Genomic DNA, 16474 nt, shown 5'->3' with positions numbered 1-16474 from the left:
CCCTTGCTGCCTGCCTTTCTCTCCCTCTCCATCCTCTACGTGCTGTTTGCAAAGCTTTGCTAAATCCTGACTCATCGCAGCTCTGGGTCACATGCTGCTGTCCCGGCCCTATCAGGGGCGTCTCCATCCTGCTGCTGCCGCCGCCGTTGGCTTAGAGGACACATCATCTCCCCTTGAGGTCCTGCATCCCTCCTCAGCTTCGTCCTCTCTCCTTTCTACCAGCACTCTCTCAATTTCTCGTTCACCCCTGCCCAAGAAGGTAAGTGTCTCCCCACGGCCAGGACCCCCCTCACCACATGCATGTTTCTGCTTCCCACCTTGTGCCCTCCAAACCCCACATGCACTTTGGGGTCCCTGCAGAGAAGGACCACGGTGAGCGGCATTAACAACTAAACTCCCCTCAATTCTCCCCCTGCTCTTCCCACCTATCTCTCCTCACCCCCACTCTTCTCACTTTTCTCTCATATTTTAATTTCAGGTACTCCCTCCTTCCCCAGCCCCCCCTTCCCCCTCCAGGCAATCATAATTTCAGATGTGAACCTAGGGAATTGCAGGAGCAGGGCAACCAACGAGGATAGGTGGTGCTCCCAGGGGCATTGTCGGGAGGTGCTGCGGGATGGAGCTTTCTATCGGGGAGGGGGTGGTAGTGGGGAGGACGCAAAGCCGAGTATGGGCACTCCTGGGGAAAGGATCCAGCCTCAGGGCAGCCCAGCCACCCCTGTCTGCCGAGGTGTTGACATAAACGCGGGCGCTCAGGGAGAGGGAGGGAGGAGAGGGGGTGTCTTCCTATTTGCACAACCCCACACCACCCAAGGGAGGGCGGGCAGCAGGGAGAAGAGGTGACAAGCAAGCAGTAGCTGCATCAGCCACGACACTGCAGCAGTGCAGGCTTCCTGGGAGCAGTGCCCAGCCCGGGGGAATCGCAGCAGCACGCGGGACTGGTGCAGGTGGCTTAGGGGAAAGGTCTTCACTGTGCTGGCCTGCCTGGCGGGGAGGGGGCATTGCTGCCAGCGCCAGCTCCAGCGAGACGCTGCCCTGGTGACAGGCAGTGCCACTGAACCATACCCACCAGGAAGGCACTGCAGCAGGACCATCCTCCTGGGGTGCACTGCCCAGCTCCTGTTCATGGGGGGATGCACAGCATCCAGCCTGGCTCCTCTCTCTCCCTGGCTGTGGTCAATGGCCTCCCTGTTATGGCTCCATCCCAATCCCTTATCCTGGCTTATCCGCTTCTGACCTCCTTTCTGGACAGTGCAGCCGATGCCAGGGATTTCAGGGTGGTTCTTTGCACTGTTCAAAGGAGGGCAAACACGGGGGGACATGGGGCAGCCACACAAGTGGAGTAAAGGGTTTAAAGGACTAGAGGGGAGATCATGTGAGTGATGGGGTGGGGCAAGCAAGGCTGGATTTGGCTTGTCATTTGGCTTTCTCGAAGCTGGCTCCAGCGGGGGCAGGTGGATGTGGCCAGAGGGATGTGACCATGGGCAACATGACCACATAAGCAGAAAGGCACTGCATCTGGCACAGGTCTTGCTGTCAAAGCTCATTTTAAATGGGGTCCTGTCCCTCTCTGCCCCGTGGAGACTGTTGAGGCACAGGCAGGACACTGCTGCAAAGGAAGCTTGCAGCTGCATGGGCACGGCTCTGGAGGAAGTTCCTATGGCGTGTGCCAGATGGCGTGAGGAGCACTGCCAAAGCGACTGATGGGGGATCCCAGCCCAGATGGACATGGTGGAGGGCCCTGCGCAGGCTCCAGAGAACCCTGGAGTCGCTGACTGAAACTCTCAAATACGGGCACTCTGACTGAAACTTCAGAGCAGCAGCCGCAGATTTCCTGACGCCCCTGTGATTTTCACCCACCTGGGGCAGCGGAGTTGAGTGGTGGCTCCAGCTTCCCCCAGCCCCCTTCTTAGCTCCCCCCAGTGCTGTGGTGTGCTGTTTCCAACTTATCCCCTCACACCCCATGCTGACTCCCTGCTCACAAACACCACAAGATGGTCCTGGCTGGGGCCCCGTCATTACCCCGGGCTCTGCCAGCCCTGCTTGGGGTTCTGTGGGAACCAGCAGAAGAAAATCTGGCAGGGCTAGGGGCATGGGGAGACATACACCTTGCTCCAGCACCCTGGCATGGCACATCCCCATAGCCAAGGAATGAGAAGGTGGAACAGAGGAATAAGATAGTTTGGACCCCCTAAGAAGCAAACTGCAGCAAGAGAAGCTCTTTCAAACAGCCATCAGCACCCACCAGCCTGTTTTCTACTTCAGGTTTAACCAGATGCCCCAAAACATCAGGCTGCCTCCCCCTCCTCATCTGACACAGATACCTCCCAGTCTCATCCACTTCCCTGTATCAGGAATGGAGTGAAGGGTTGGCATCTGGGCCAGGTACCCCCTCCCTTCAGAGCCCTCTCTACCACGGCTGAGGCATTGTGGCCTTCATCAGGATGTGTCCTCAGGCTGTCATCCTCCCCTCTTCCTCCACCTTGGCACACCATGACCCAGCGGTTCACGGATGAGACAGGAAGGCTGAGCCGGGTGCTCAGAATGGGGGACATGGCTGGGGGTCTGTGAGAGTCAGTCTGGGGAAGCTCCCCCTCCATGGGCTGGAGAGGGGCTGGGTGTCCCCACAGACTGGCTGTCCCCCTGCCCTGTCCATCACTCTTGGCTGGCTCCCTGCTCACTCACAGCGAAACAGCAGCCGCTTGCTGCCTGGCCCTGGCAGGCACTGTCCTCACCTCCCGGCAAGGGGACAGGAGGTGCCGGGAGCTGGTGCCCTGTCCTTGACGCCAGAGCCAGGGGCACCTCCCCGCTATGCCAGATGATCCCTCCCTCTCTGCTGTCTGTGGATTCTGTGGCACCCTCCCCAGCCCTGCCATACAGGATCATATCGGGCACTCTACTGTCACACAGGGAGAGAGTGCTCCCAGTTTGCCATCTGCAGCAGAGGCACACAGTAAAGTCAAATAGATAACCTGTTCTGGACAAAATGTGGGTAGATGCCCACAGTCTGGGTGAATTTCTAAATTTCCTAGGACCAGTAGTTTTAGCCCAAGCCCATAAGGTCACATTTCCTTGAGCTCCCCGCTTTCTGTCAGTGTCTTGTCTACACACAGAAGGGTGAGCACCACATTCTGGGTGCTCTCAGAGGTGAGCATATCCTGTTGTCTCCTCTCCACAGACTCACCATGGCAGTCGAGAGGATCCATGCCCGTGAGATCCTGGACTCCCGTGGGAACCCCACCGTTGAGGTGGACCTGTACACACACAAAGGTATGCGGGTGAGGAGTGGAGATGGGAGGGAAAGCCCTGCCCACCCCGGCAGAGCTGGCGCTGTTCAGCAGCCTGGCACGCTCCGCTGAGAGCACGGAGTGTGGTCACCAGGGAACCCCCAGCAGACAACAAGCCAGGGGAAGAGGCAGAGACCAAAACTCTGCTTGTGCCTCTGCTTGTGCTTGTGCTCAGCAACTCTGTGCTTGTGCTGGGCAAATCCTGAAAAGACAGATGGGGCTTGATGGCCATGCATGTGACTTGAGCCATGTGTCTGCTAGTAGCAGGGACGGAATGTTTTGTTGACATAAATACAGGCACCTTCTCATCACAACCCTGTGATGCCCTGCTGCAGATATCCCTTTAGTTCTGGGACACAGTACGAGTTTGCTAACACATCCATGGCCATGCTCATGGCAGGGTTAAAGGTTTGTCCCTGAGATCTCTGAGCAGGTTTGTCCATGCACATATCTCAACTGGGAAAGCTGCATCTGTGCTGGGCCCAAAATTAGGTGAGCTGAGGGATGAGGAGCAGCAAGGGGCCAGAGCAGGTAACAAACCCTTCTCTTCCTTCTTTAGTGAGGCAGAAACCCAGCCCCAGTCTGAGGGGGAGGGAGCTGCTGGTGACTCAGGTGGGTCAGGCTGCCTCTGGAATCAGGAGGAGGGCTGAGGAACCAGACTTCACTCATCATCCACAGTTCTGGGATCAGTGTGGACCTCTGGGTGTCTGAGATCCAGGTTTTTCAGTCTGGAATTCCCTGGGTGCATTTATTTCTGCCACTGAGGTGTTTCACCTCTGAGAAGAACAGCCAGGACCAGCCAGCCAGCAGGACCATCCATTTGCACCAGCAGTTGTTACATCCTTTCCCCTGAAGACAAGGGGGGAGCAGGTATATGAGAGTTTTTCCTCTTCACCCTCTGCTGGTCTCACCCCCGTTTTGCTGTTTCCCAGGCATGTTCCGAGCGGCAGTCCCCAGCGGTGCATCCACTGGTATCTACGAAGCGCTGGAGCTGAGAGACAACGACAAGTCACGTTTCCTTGGAAAAGGTGGGGAGATGCCTGCTCCACACCCCATCCTTGGGGCTGCCTGTGTGAGGGACTCTGCCAGAGGGTCCTGCTCATCTGCTGGCATGACACGGATGTGTCCCACTGCCCTCAGGGAGACCACAAAGGCACAGACCTAGTGTAAAGTGAAAGATCAGGCCTCGATCTTCCCTTGCTGTCTCCCTCTCTCAGTCTCTCTATTGGTCCTTTCCCTCCCTCTTTCGACTCTTCTCTTTGCCTCACCTGCTCTCTCTTTCTCTCTCTTTCTTTCTCTGTCTCTTCCCTTCTTTAGGGGTTCTGCAGGCCGTGGATCATATCAACAGCACTGTCGCCCCAGCTCTCGTGGGCTCTGTAAGGATTTCTCTTTGTTCTCCCTTGTCCAATGCTTACTCTGGTCTGTCTCTGTCCCTGATCTCTGTCTGTGCCTCTCTTCATCTCACTGGGTTAACAGACATAGTGATGCTCTCTGTGAACCTTGGGCACACCCCTCCTGCCCTCCATGCCTGTATATATCCACAGCAATCTTTTCTCTGGGAGGAAAGGATTTAACGCTACTTCATCCTCTGCAGCACCTGTACAGCCTAACTAGTCCCCTCAGTGCTCCCTGTAGAGCTCACTCCCAGCCATGCTCCTCCTCAAGCACTGAATCTCATCCACATGTCTGTGGCCCCAGGATGGTGTGATGAGCAATGGCTGTACTGTGCAAGGTCTGGCACAGCCTTGTGGAGCAGTGGTGTCATGTCTGCAACTTGTTTATACCTGAAGACCCAGAGCCGAAGCCACATATTACACACAATGTAGCCTGTAGTGGGGTCTGGATGAGAGCCCAGCTCTCTCCACCTGCACAATACCTGGCCTGGTGGAGGGCTGCCTGTGTTGGGTCTAAGCCTGCTCTCTACCTCACTCCTGGGAATGGGTCCATCCAGTCTATATTCAGTTGCTTGAGGTTGAGCATGTACTGTTGTTCTGCCTAGCTTCTGTGTGGCCACAGCACCACAAAGCTCCCTGGAAGCTGCCAAAAGGCTGAGTAAATCCTTGAGGAAGTCCTGTGTCCCCAGCAATGCGTGGCCTTGTCTGATTTGCAGCTGACCCCCTCTTCAGCGTGGGTACATCCACATCTACACTGCAGAAACATTGTCACAGTTACCTAACCTGACTATATACTAAGGCACCAGTTTCCAGAGCTTTGTGTGTTTATGTTCCCTCACAAGCTGAAAAGGTCCCTGTATCCCCAGCTTCTCCATCAATGCTTCCTTTCCTGCACACCAGAGCCAACAGCTCTTCTAATCCTCCTTTTCTCAGGAGCTTTTTCTTTCTTGCAGGGCCTCTCTGTCGTGGATCAAGAGAAGATAGACAACCTGATGCTTGAGATGGACGGCACAGAGAACAAATGTAATTCACTCCTTTTTTTTTTTGGTCTGTGAAATAAAGAGCATGGGAGGCTGCCAGGCTGGAGCAGGGGGCACTATCAGGGCTGTGGTGAGCCCAAAGCTGGGCTGGCAGGGGCATCTGCTGGGCAGGAGGTTGGTGCCTGAGAAACCTAACTCCTCCTTGGTTTTGCCCACAGCCAAGTTTGGTGCCAATGCTATCCTGGGAGTTTCACTGGCTGTGTGCAAGGCTGGAGCTGCAGAGAAGGATGTCCCCCTGTACCGGCACATCGCTGACTTGGCTGGCAACTCCGACCTCATCCTTCCTGTGCCAGTAAGACTCCTCCATCCTTGACATCCACCTTCAGAAACTCCAAAAGAGTGGTGTTTCCAAAAGAAACTTCAAAGGATGTATTGGGAGGTAGATAAGGAAGGGATATAGGACTGAAACATCAGCTGAGTGCACTGCACTTGTCAGGGAAGCAAGCCAACGCCTGAGATTTGCCAAGTTTCAATTGGAGAAAAGGAGCCTGAGGAAGATGTGTTAGAGGTTTTGGTGGGGGTTTGACTGAGGATCTGACTCGTAGCACAGCAACCGGAGGGCATTATGCAAACACTCTGGGGCACAGTTCAAAACAAGGGCATAGGGGTCTTCACGCCAGGGGAAGCTGCCTTGTGAAACTCATTCTGAAAGGGTGTTGTGGATGCTAAAATTTTCCTGGGATCAAGGAGAAAAGTCCTGGAAGAAAGACGGATGTAGCATTGCAGACAAACACAGCACAGGTAAACACATGCAGCTTGGGCAATCTCTGAGAGGGGTATAGGTGGGAAAGTCCTCTCCAGCCACGTGCTTTGAGTCACTGCTGGAAGGAGCACTGTGGGCTTATGTGTTGTAGCTGATGTGTTATGTTATCCTGTGGGATGTGCCATGAATGGGTGTGGTGACTCATCTGAGAGCCTCCTCCAGGAGGTATCAAGACAGGTTCTTTCAGCTCTGCCACTCTTATGGATTCTTCCAGGCTTTCAACGTGATCAATGGAGGTTCCCATGCAGGCAACAAACTGGCCATGCAGGAGTTCATGATCCTGCCTGTGGGAGCTGAAAGCTTTCGTGATGCCATGCGCATCGGGGCAGAGGTCTATCACAACCTCAAGAGTGTCATCAAGGAGAAGTATGGCAAAGATGCTACCAATGTGGGTGATGAGGGAGGCTTTGCCCCCAACATCCTGGAAAATAGTGAAGGTGAGAGCCATACAGAGATAGGGTACCCCTACCTGCAGTGCTGTGGGTTCCTACACCCAGCTCACAGCATTCCCCGAAGACTGGTTCAAAAGATGATGCCTCAGTGTCACTGACCTCCTTTGTTAGGAAATTGGTTCTAAGTTCCTTTTCCTTTGAAAGAGGTTGGATGTCTCACAGCCTCTCCATACAAAACTTGCATGCATATGCACAGTCTTTTACAAGGCGTTCCCTGAACTTGTCTTTGAGCTTGTATTTTAATTCCTCCTTGTCCCTTTGGACATGGCCTCCACAGCTTCTTGGCACATTTCCGTTGCACTCTGGACTCCCTTCTACTTCTCCCATCACACCACCAGACTTCCAGTAGCTCTACGAACCCTTCCAGGGGAGATTCCCAAAACAGGCAGAGCTGTCTGCATGGGCAAACTGTCCTGACTGCATCTCTCCTCCTTTCAGCTCTGGAGCTCCTGAAGGAGGCTATTGACAAGGCAGGCTACACAGACAAGATTGTCATTGGTATGGATGTGGCAGCCTCTGAGTTCTACCGTGATGGCAAATATGACCTGGACTTCAAGTCCCCAGATGACCCAAGCCGCTACATTTCTGGAGATGAGCTGGGTGACCTCTACCAAAGCTTTGTACGTGATTATCCAGGTGAGCTGCTGTGCTTGGCCATAGGGAATCAGGACCAGTGCTGCACACTTAACAGGTACAAACCCTCTGTGTTTTTGGGTGAGAAGGGAGACAGCTTTGACTCATGTCTCTTCTGTTGTCTTTTCAGTGGTCTCCATTGAGGATCCCTTTGACCAAGATGACTGGGAGGCCTGGACTAAGTTCACGGCCAATGTGGGGATTCAGATAGTGGGAGATGACCTGACAGTGACAAACCCCAAGCGCATCGAGCGAGCTGTTGAAGAGAAAGCCTGCAACTGCCTCCTGCTTAAAGTCAACCAGATTGGATCCGTCACAGAGGCCATCCAAGCGTAAGTCCAGCCCACTGCCCTTGTTGTCCTGTGAAAGGATTGATGATGAACCACAGCAGGGTGCCACACTATCCACTGAGTGAATAGACTTTTTCTCTGCCAGAGTGTAGGATGCTGAGAGTGGGAGCAGAGGGTGCCTGGATCTCACCCTGTGCAGATGGTGGTTATAGGAGTGGGAGGTATTGACTGCATTTCTCACTCCTTGCAGCTGCAAGTTGGCCCAGGAGAATGGGTGGGGTGTGATGGTGAGCCACCGATCTGGGGAGACTGAAGACACCTTCATTGCTGATCTGGTTGTAGGACTGTGCACTGGGCAGGTAGGTGAAACTCAGGCCCTGCACAGGCCTGAAGGAAAGCGAAGGGATGTGAAGACAGAATCCCCTGATCTGCCATGGGAAACTGGTACAAGTCATAACAGTGTCTTACAGTGTTTGTTTTGGGGAATGCTTTACAGATAAAGACGGGTGCTCCCTGCAGGTCTGAACGCCTGGCTAAATACAACCAGCTCATGAGGTAAGGGGCTCCAGGGGTGGGAATGTGGAAGAAATTGGGGTGGGAGAAGCTAAAAGCCCAAGGGTAGATGGAGCTTGTGGATGAAAAGTTATGAAGACAAGGCACAGAGATGACACTAGGATCTCAGGGAGTCCTCTGCAGTGGACTGCTTTCCTCCTGAAAGGGTACAGCCCTACAGGTGCAGCAGCTGGCAGGAGTGAGCTCCTCTGGCCCATGTCAGCTTTCTGTTGATGCACTGCCCCTCTGGCATCCTGGAGCCTCCAATGCTCCCTCACCCAAGTGCCTGACATGTGCTATCTCTCTCCTGCAGGATTGAGGAAGAGCTTGGTGACGAAGCACGCTTCGCTGGACACAACTTTCGCAACCCAAGTGTTCTTTGAACATTGTCCCCAGGGCACAGCCACCCTGCTGCTCTTTCCCACCTCACAGACTCTGAACCTTCCTTTCTTCCACTGCTCCTGTTTTTGCTCTTTCTCTCCACTCTGTCACCCAGTTCCCTCTCACCTCAAACCCCCTCAAGTTCAGGTGTCCCCAGCTAGATGTACCCAGGTGAAGGATGAGCGGAAGGCCTACACCCTGTCCCTTGCTTCAGGGTCATAAGCATTTCTGGATCTAGGCATTGTGTGTCTTGTTTTTTGTGCAGGGCTGTGTCTGAGCCACTCTGTCACGTGGTAGACTACGGGAGCATGCTGCCTGGTGTGTTTCCCTCGTGCGCCGAAGCATGTGCGGTGAACATCTGTGCGTCGGCTGGTGTGTTTGGGCACATGTCGCACCTGTAGCTGTGTCTGGACGAGTGTTGCCAGTGGCTCGCTCTCATGTGCATGTGTGTAGGTGTGTGTACATGTACTGGCCTACGGTGTCCCTGTGCCCCAGGCGTGTGTCTGCATTAAGCCCTGGTGGGACCCGCGTGTGTCCCTTGCCTCCACCCTGAGTGCTGTGCTGTGTTGGGCTGTGCTTGCTGGCAGCTTAGTGTCGAGTGCACTGCTGTCCCACACTGGGTGTGCCTGTGCGTGCGTGTGTGTGCTGTCAGTCTCTGGGTCAGCACATAGTACTGTGGGGCGATGTACTAAAAAACATCCTTAAACAAACCCATGCTCTCATTTGCTTCTTGTGACCTTTTTTCTCTCTGTTCCCTTCCCTCTTGCACTCCTTCACCCTCTCTTCTGCCCATGATGTCTGCTTCACCTTCTGGACAGCCCATGCTCAGTTGAGCAACAGAAAAACTACAGATCCCTAAACTCAATTAAAATGTATTTCACACCTGAGTTGCCTGACTGGGCCTGATGTTTCCGTCTGGATGCCAGTGTTTTGGAAATGGGGACATTTTGTCCTCAGAGAAAGAGAGGCTCACACAGAAAGGTAACCAAAACAAGCAGAGGGGACTGGCAAGAGGAACAAAAGGCCCAGGTACCCTCACCTTTCACAGCCTTGTCTCACAGCGAGACTGCTCTGTTGACCACTGGCTGGGTAATGCCAAGGGGAAGGCATGTGGGATGGTGGGAATTGCCCCTGTCATCTCCACCAAACCATGTAGCATGAAGATCTGCTATGCAGGGATTTTACCCTGAGATGAGATCAATTGGTTAGACCACAGTGCTGATAACATCAAGATTGTGGGTTCAATCCCTGTATGGGCCATTCACTTAGGATCTGGACACAATGATTCCTGTGGTTCCTTTCCAACTCAGACTATTCTGTGAAATAATTGTGCCCTCCACTGACGTAAAGACCTCGAGGTAGGCCCCCAGCCCCTGTCTGCTGGACTCAAATGATGGTAAACTGGAACTGCAAATCTTTGGGAGAGAAAAAGCTGATCTTCCTTCCTGCAGAAGGTCTTGCAGGGTAGTGATTAGAGGGGCAGGTAGGAAGTTGGTCTCTCTCAGCTCCATCTGGTTTCACAGAGGCAACTCAGCAGAATGTGGGGAAAGTAGCCTGTGCTCCAGTCAGTGCCCCAGCAGGCTGAGTGCCAGCAACCCCGTGCTTGCTCAACAAATAGCTTTATTCTGGACAGACTCCAAGGAAGGCAGGAGGCTGGGGATGCTACTGTGAGAAATCCAACTGCAGAACAAATGGTAAAACCACCTTGCTCACCACTATTGATTCATCTCAGTAGCCCCTCTGTGTTATTGTGCACACTCAATTCTGGCAAACTTCCTGCCCCACTTCACTACTGAAAGTTTCCAGACCCTCAAAAGTCTTGTCTTTCCTGATGCACAAGGACAAGGGTAAAGGCTGAGGTGGCTCAGCAAGTCCCAATCCCCCTTGACTGTGTCTGAATGCAGACTTTAAAATCAAAAGGCAAATTTTAAAACACTAGCATTTCATTGATGATTCTTCACTAAATAGCATAGAAAAGGGAGTAAGTCCAAGAAGGGAAGACAAAGACTCTGGCACATATGCCCAGAACAGAAAAGAGGGTGGGAGGGAGAATGTGAGGGTAGAGACAGGATTGGTTTCCAGGGCATCACCAGTGCACACAGCACACGTCTCGGTGGAAGGGAATAGCTTGTGCCCGGCTGCAGGTCGGGTCTCTCCCGTGCTCTCTGGGAGCTGTAGTCCGGGCGCCGCGGAGGAAACGCTCCATCTTCGCTCCCTCCACGCTGCCCTCGGGCGGCACCCGCACCCCGCGGGGTCCGGCGCGGTCCTGCGGTCCCCCCAGCAGTGCCCCACAGTCGCATCTCCTGCAAAAGAGGTTGTGTACGCGGCAGCGCTCTTTTCCTGAAGGAATGTGCATTTTGGGTACAGGCAGTGGGCTGTCTTTTCCCATTGTACACACCTCACTGCTCCTTTGTTTTAGGTACTGTGATTTTGTGAACAGTATGTCTGTTGCTTAGCAGTTTTTTGGAAACAAACTTTCTTACTTTTCATATTCCCAAGAGCATCTCCCCTTTCCCCCCACCCCTCCCATTTGTCTTTTTTTTTTTTTGGTGCAACTAAGGCAATTAAGTGCCCGCGGTAGCTGGCGTTGCCCATTTAAATGCAGCAAGACTGTAACAGCAGAGAACTGGCCTATATGTCTCTATATTGTGGGAAGAATTTGTCACGGAAGAGTGACTCCCAGTGAGGCATTGCCACATCCCGGTGTCAGGGAAGGTGTGTGAAAGCACTGAGGGGATAGGAATGCATGAGCAGTATCTCACCTGCTGCCTTTTCTAAATCAAGAGTTTGTCATTGCTGGCACAATGTGTCGAAGGAATACATGACACTGGGACATTTGCCTGGGTCACTGCAAATGCTCATCTTCAGCCAGTGCACTCTAAGATGTATATGCTGCTCTGTCTTTGGCCCAGTGGCAGGCATTTAGTAGGAGTTTCTTTGTAGTAGAAATGTCCAAGTGCTTGGCTATTCCCTCATCTGAGGACTCCTGTTGTATAAGCTGATGTCCCCATCAGATTGCTGTGTTCTAATGTGGATTCAATCAGAGTATGAGTAACAGCCCGGGGATGGGCTGGCGATGTGACACTATCTGTGAAGGGAAACATTTGTTTGATTGGTTTTCCCTCTCAAATCATACTCTGTTCAGATTACATTTTCAGAGCAATGTCTAGCTGTTAAAGGGATAAGTTAACACTAGGTGCTTCCTCCTCACCCTGAAGTCTGCAGAATTTCCTTATTTCATTTCTAAATACATGTGTGCACCTAAAAGTGAACTGGAAGGGAAGATGTCACTGAATTAGGCTTGTTGCAGAGTGCAGAGAGAAGCCTTAATAACGGAGCTACCAAATTTCTCTTGTATGTTCTTGTTTCTCTCAAGAACAATGGCATGTTGTCCAACTTTGGAAAACCAGTATCTTTAACATAGGAGGCTGTCAGGGACACTCTTTTGATGAACATCTGATCAGAAGTCCAAAAATGTGGGGACTAGGTAATTCCTATAAGGTGCTGAGCACTTTAATCGAAAGAAGAGTATTTGGCTCTGTTGCTAGAAGACTAAATATGGACAACTTGAACAGGTTGTCAGGAGGGTATTACAGAGCTTGGTCTCTAGGCAAAGATGAGCTTATTAGAGCATTGGATGTGTGGAAGCAGCTATAACTGTTTACTACACCATGTGCGGGGGAGATAAAACCCCTCTGTAAATGATGCAAGTGCCAGAGTTTTGGATAAACTGTGTGCATCTTAGGGGTCTTAGGGCTGGCGCAGTGCACATCCTGCTGTGCCTCAGAAATCAGCCATGCAGCTGTTACACACTGGCACATCTAAGTGGGCAACTGAACTAGGTTACCACCCTGATCCCTCACTTCTAGAGGCTGCCAGAGTAGCACAGGCATGAACCTCCACAACTAACAGGCCCCTGGGCTGCATTCCAGACCCTGACTGGCTTGATTAAAGGGTAAATTGAGGCAGTCTGTTCTTTCAGCACCAGACACTGAGCTACCTTGGCCATGGGTAGAGCCATTGCTGGGAGACTTGTGAGACCAGGCAAGGAGGTTTACAACTTTCTGTGTTTCATTCACCAACAAGCAGCAGTTTGCAGGTATTATTTTTCTTAGTTTGAGAGAGCAAGCCAGAATAAGTTATCCTGGGTGGCCATGGCTGGGTTCTGGCTCACAAACTCCCCAGGTCATTTATCCATCCTGAAAAGACACAGACAATAATGCTCTTGGTTTGCCCAAGGCCTTCAATCTGTTGATTTCAAAGGTGGGATAATTTTATTTCCCATATTCTGCAGGCACTCCACCTTGATCTTGTTGCATGTGGGGATAAAGAAGGATTCTTGAGTTGAGAAAAAGGTTTTGGAGTTGCAGACAGATTCTGAGGCCTACTAGCAAGCACTTAGTTTTGTGAGAAAAACCAGCAAGCTAGCAAAACCAAAATGAGATAAGAAGGTTTTGGGACAAGCTGCCATGAGAAAGAATATTGAAGAGATAAAATTCTCATGGCAAAGAGAACATCTGTCCAGAAAGTTTCATCCAATTAAAAGGTGTAATAAGGTTTATAGACACCGTGATACAACCTATAGAACTTGGCTATGGGTGGGATTTTACAATATATATTGTGTAATTTGAAGATAGACTTAGCTTTTACCTTTACCTATTTTTTCCTTTTTTCCTTTCTTCATGGAGTGATTTAATAAACTATTTACTGTGTGACACCTGTGAACTGTGCCCTCATTAATTTTTTTGGCTGCCATGACCTACTGCAAACTCTCACAGTCGCACAAGCCCACACAACCACTTGTGTTTCTCCTATTTTTGACCTGTGCTTACCATCCTGAAGGAGAGCAGAGTGTGGTCTGACCTAGAAGCAATTTGGCTATGAGCATTTCTAAGTTGGGAAGGGGAAATGATTTGTGACCTTTGGGAAGGCTGACAGCACTTCGTGTCAATCCTCCTCACAGCCCTCTGGAAGCTTCCTGCTCACTTCCCCCATAACCTGTGTCCAGCCAGCCATAGACACAGAAAAAGTCACAACTAGCTACACTTGTCTTCAATCACTCACCATTTTTCCTCACACTGTCCAAAAACCTTGGCCTTACCAGTGGGAGATGCTGCTTTTTGTCCACAGGGAAGCCCTGAGAAGTCAAGACTACAGAAATGCCAATGGTTACCCTGGTCCTGCTTCTTGTTTGAAACACCCTCAATGTCTCTTCATAAACTAAGACTGCAGGCCACTATTGGCTGGATTCTGGAAATAAGTCAAAACCTAGTAAGATTTTCATCAGGCATTAGAATCTCTGCCTTTTTATTTATTGAAACAAGAAATGACACTGAAAGTGTGATAATAAATTTAACATTTGTGTAAGTCAAATTTTTGAACTGAAGCAACTGACCTGGTTATGGGAGATGATGACAGGAAAACTATCTGAGGCTTGACATTGTGGTTAAATAAACTTGGTGTCACATGTTACTCATCCAGAAGATCTCAGGACTGAAGCAATACCAACCACTGTAGCTGCTACAGAGGCTTTTCCTCAGACCACAAACCTTGGTGATTTGGACATTTTGTTCAGCATCCAGAAAACAAGGATTTTGACAAGATATGTTTCCTTTGTGAATCATCACTTTGACCTCTAAGGGTCACATGCATTGTGAACTTGGGATTCAAGGCTTCAACTCCTATGGGTGACAGTTTGAAGCAGCCGTGATAGCTGCAAACGCTACCACCTGAATTAATATTAATATTGTCTTGTTCTCTGTGGCTCAACTTGGTGAGGCACTTTGTGAAGCAGATAATACTTACCTGTGTGCTTGGGATCCCCAGGGTGTTGTTCTCTTCAACACGGCCCCTCTGCAAAACAATATGCTGAAATGTTTCGTACTGACCACCAAAAAACAGTGGACATTTTCTCAGATGTTAGCATGGATTTTTCAATCTCTCCCTCCAGGTGTGAGAACCAGAGAGATCTAGGGAACAACAGCACCCCAGGATTGCTGCTGGGAGGGCGGAGGCTCTCACCAAGGGGCAAGACAAAGGGATAGGCTGGGGAAAAGGGTGGATGAAAGAACGAATGAATGAAGGCTAGAGACATGAAGCATGTTGTGCAATGGGGTGCTGCGTGCCAGCAGGGCTGGCTTGGGAATGAGAGACACCAAGAGCAATTCTGCATCCAGGATAAATAGTGAGGCCCCAAAATGGCACAGTACCCCTGGGAAGTGGGTGTGGAACAATTGCATTGGGAGTCATTGGCTTGCAAGGTTGTTGCAGGGACTTCGTTATTAGTGTTTTTTAAAGCATTGGGGTGAATAGCACTGCAGAAACCCCCACGAGGAGATGAATACATCTGTATTCAGCGCCGACTTTGGATGCCGTACAGTAAATAGTGCTTGGAGCCATGTAACGGACAATGAGAATTGCTGAATAAAAGCCTGTGGAGAGCGCGCCATCCAGCCTGCTCGCTGAGAGGTCCTGCCGAGGAAATATTTTGGGATTATGCTTCAAGGCCATGAGAGTGCAACTTGCCCACACGAAATCTCCCTTATTTTAACATGCATCCGTGCCCCTGTCCATGTGACAGCCCGGGCTTTGTCCCCACGACCAGCCGTGCCTTCTGCAGCACAACGGGGCAGGAAGGGCGGCCTCATCCCTGCACTCCCGCTGGCCGCGCTCCCTGGGAGCGGCTGGAGCTCCATCAGCCCCGGGCGGGCTGGCCGGGTGTCAGAGCCCATGGGGTCCCCGCTTCCTTTCCGGAGCCTTTTCCCCCACAGCCCTTTTTCCAAAATGGCCATCGACGCCATGAACTTGGCCAGCGAGGGGAGGCAGCCGCGTTTCTGAGCAGCCGCGGGGAGGGAGCATGTTTCACGATTCTATGGCAGAGCTCCGCCGCTCCCCCGCACCGCACGGCCGCGGGGGGCAGGACGGGGGGGTGGGGGGGGGGGCGATGTGGCGCCGCTCGGGCAAGGCCCGCGCCAGCCGTATCCCCGCATCGCCCGTGCTACCGTGACCGCGCTGTGTGTGTGCGTGTGTCAGGGGGGCCCCCGCATCCCCGGTGCTGCCGTGACCGCGCTGTGTGCGTGTGCCGGGGGGGCCCGCATCGCCGGTGCTGCCATGACCGCGATATGTGCGTGTGTCGGGGGGGGCCGCATCGCCGGTGCTGCCGTGACCGCGCTGTGCGCGTGTGCCGGGGGGGCCCGCATCGCCGGTGCTGCCATGACTGCGATGTGTACGTGTGTCGGGGGGGCCCGCATCGCCGGTGCTGCCGTGACAGTGCTCTGTGTGCGTGTGTCGGGGGGGGGGCCCGCATCCCCGGTGCTGTCGTGACCCAGCTCTGTGTGTATGCGTGAGCCGGGGGAGGGCCGCATCGCCGGTGCTGCCGTGACCGTGCTGTGTGTGTGCGTGTGCCGGGGGGGCCCCGCGGTCCGGTGCAAGCGGTGCGGAGCGGCCTCCGCACGAGGCTCTCGCTCCCTTTGTGCCGTTGCCTGGCAACCGGGCGGGGGATGGGAAGCGGGATAGGAGGGGGATGGCTGCGCGCGCGGCCGCACGCTGAGCAGCGCCCGTCGGGCGGCCGCCGCCCCCGCCCCCCGGGAGGCCCCGCCGCAGCCCCGGCCGGCCGCCACCCCCCCCCCCCAGCCCTCAGTCGCCCCGGGCCCGTCCTGCCAAAAACGCCTCTGCAGGCTCTC

General features: G+C 52.8%; 2 protein-coding genes across 3 annotated transcripts in view; one reads left to right on the top strand and one right to left on the bottom strand.

Annotated features, from left to right (window-relative positions):
- PHB2 (prohibitin 2) overlaps positions 1–16474 on the bottom strand; it is a 114997-nt gene that overhangs the window by 41195 nt on the left and 57328 nt on the right. The gene's annotated exons all lie outside the window — the stretch shown is intronic.
- ENO2 (enolase 2) lies at positions 80–9679 on the top strand. 2 transcript variants are annotated; one of them, XM_071558793.1, is made up of 12 exons: positions 80–259; positions 3179–3270; positions 4220–4315; positions 4605–4663; positions 5635–5704; positions 5880–6013; positions 6699–6921; positions 7375–7572; positions 7700–7901; positions 8110–8218; positions 8356–8414; positions 8725–9679. In XM_071558793.1, the coding sequence occupies exons 2-12, from the start codon at positions 3186–3188 to the stop codon at positions 8792–8794; spliced, it is 1305 nt and encodes a 434-aa protein (XP_071414894.1). In that variant the 5' UTR covers positions 80–259; positions 3179–3185; the 3' UTR covers positions 8795–9679. The 2 variants fall into 2 exon arrangements, with proteins under 2 accessions (XP_071414894.1, XP_071414902.1); XM_071558801.1 differs by lacking the exons at positions 80–259; positions 3179–3270; positions 4605–4663 and having other exon boundaries at positions 4227–4315.

The sequence above is a fragment of the Pithys albifrons genome, chromosome 1 (assembly GCF_047495875.1).
Source record: "Pithys albifrons albifrons isolate INPA30051 chromosome 1, PitAlb_v1, whole genome shotgun sequence".
Lineage (NCBI taxonomy): Eukaryota > Metazoa > Chordata > Aves > Passeriformes > Thamnophilidae > Pithys > Pithys albifrons.
Note: the sequence above shows the minus strand (reverse complement) of the source record. Positions and strands in the feature narration are given on the sequence as shown.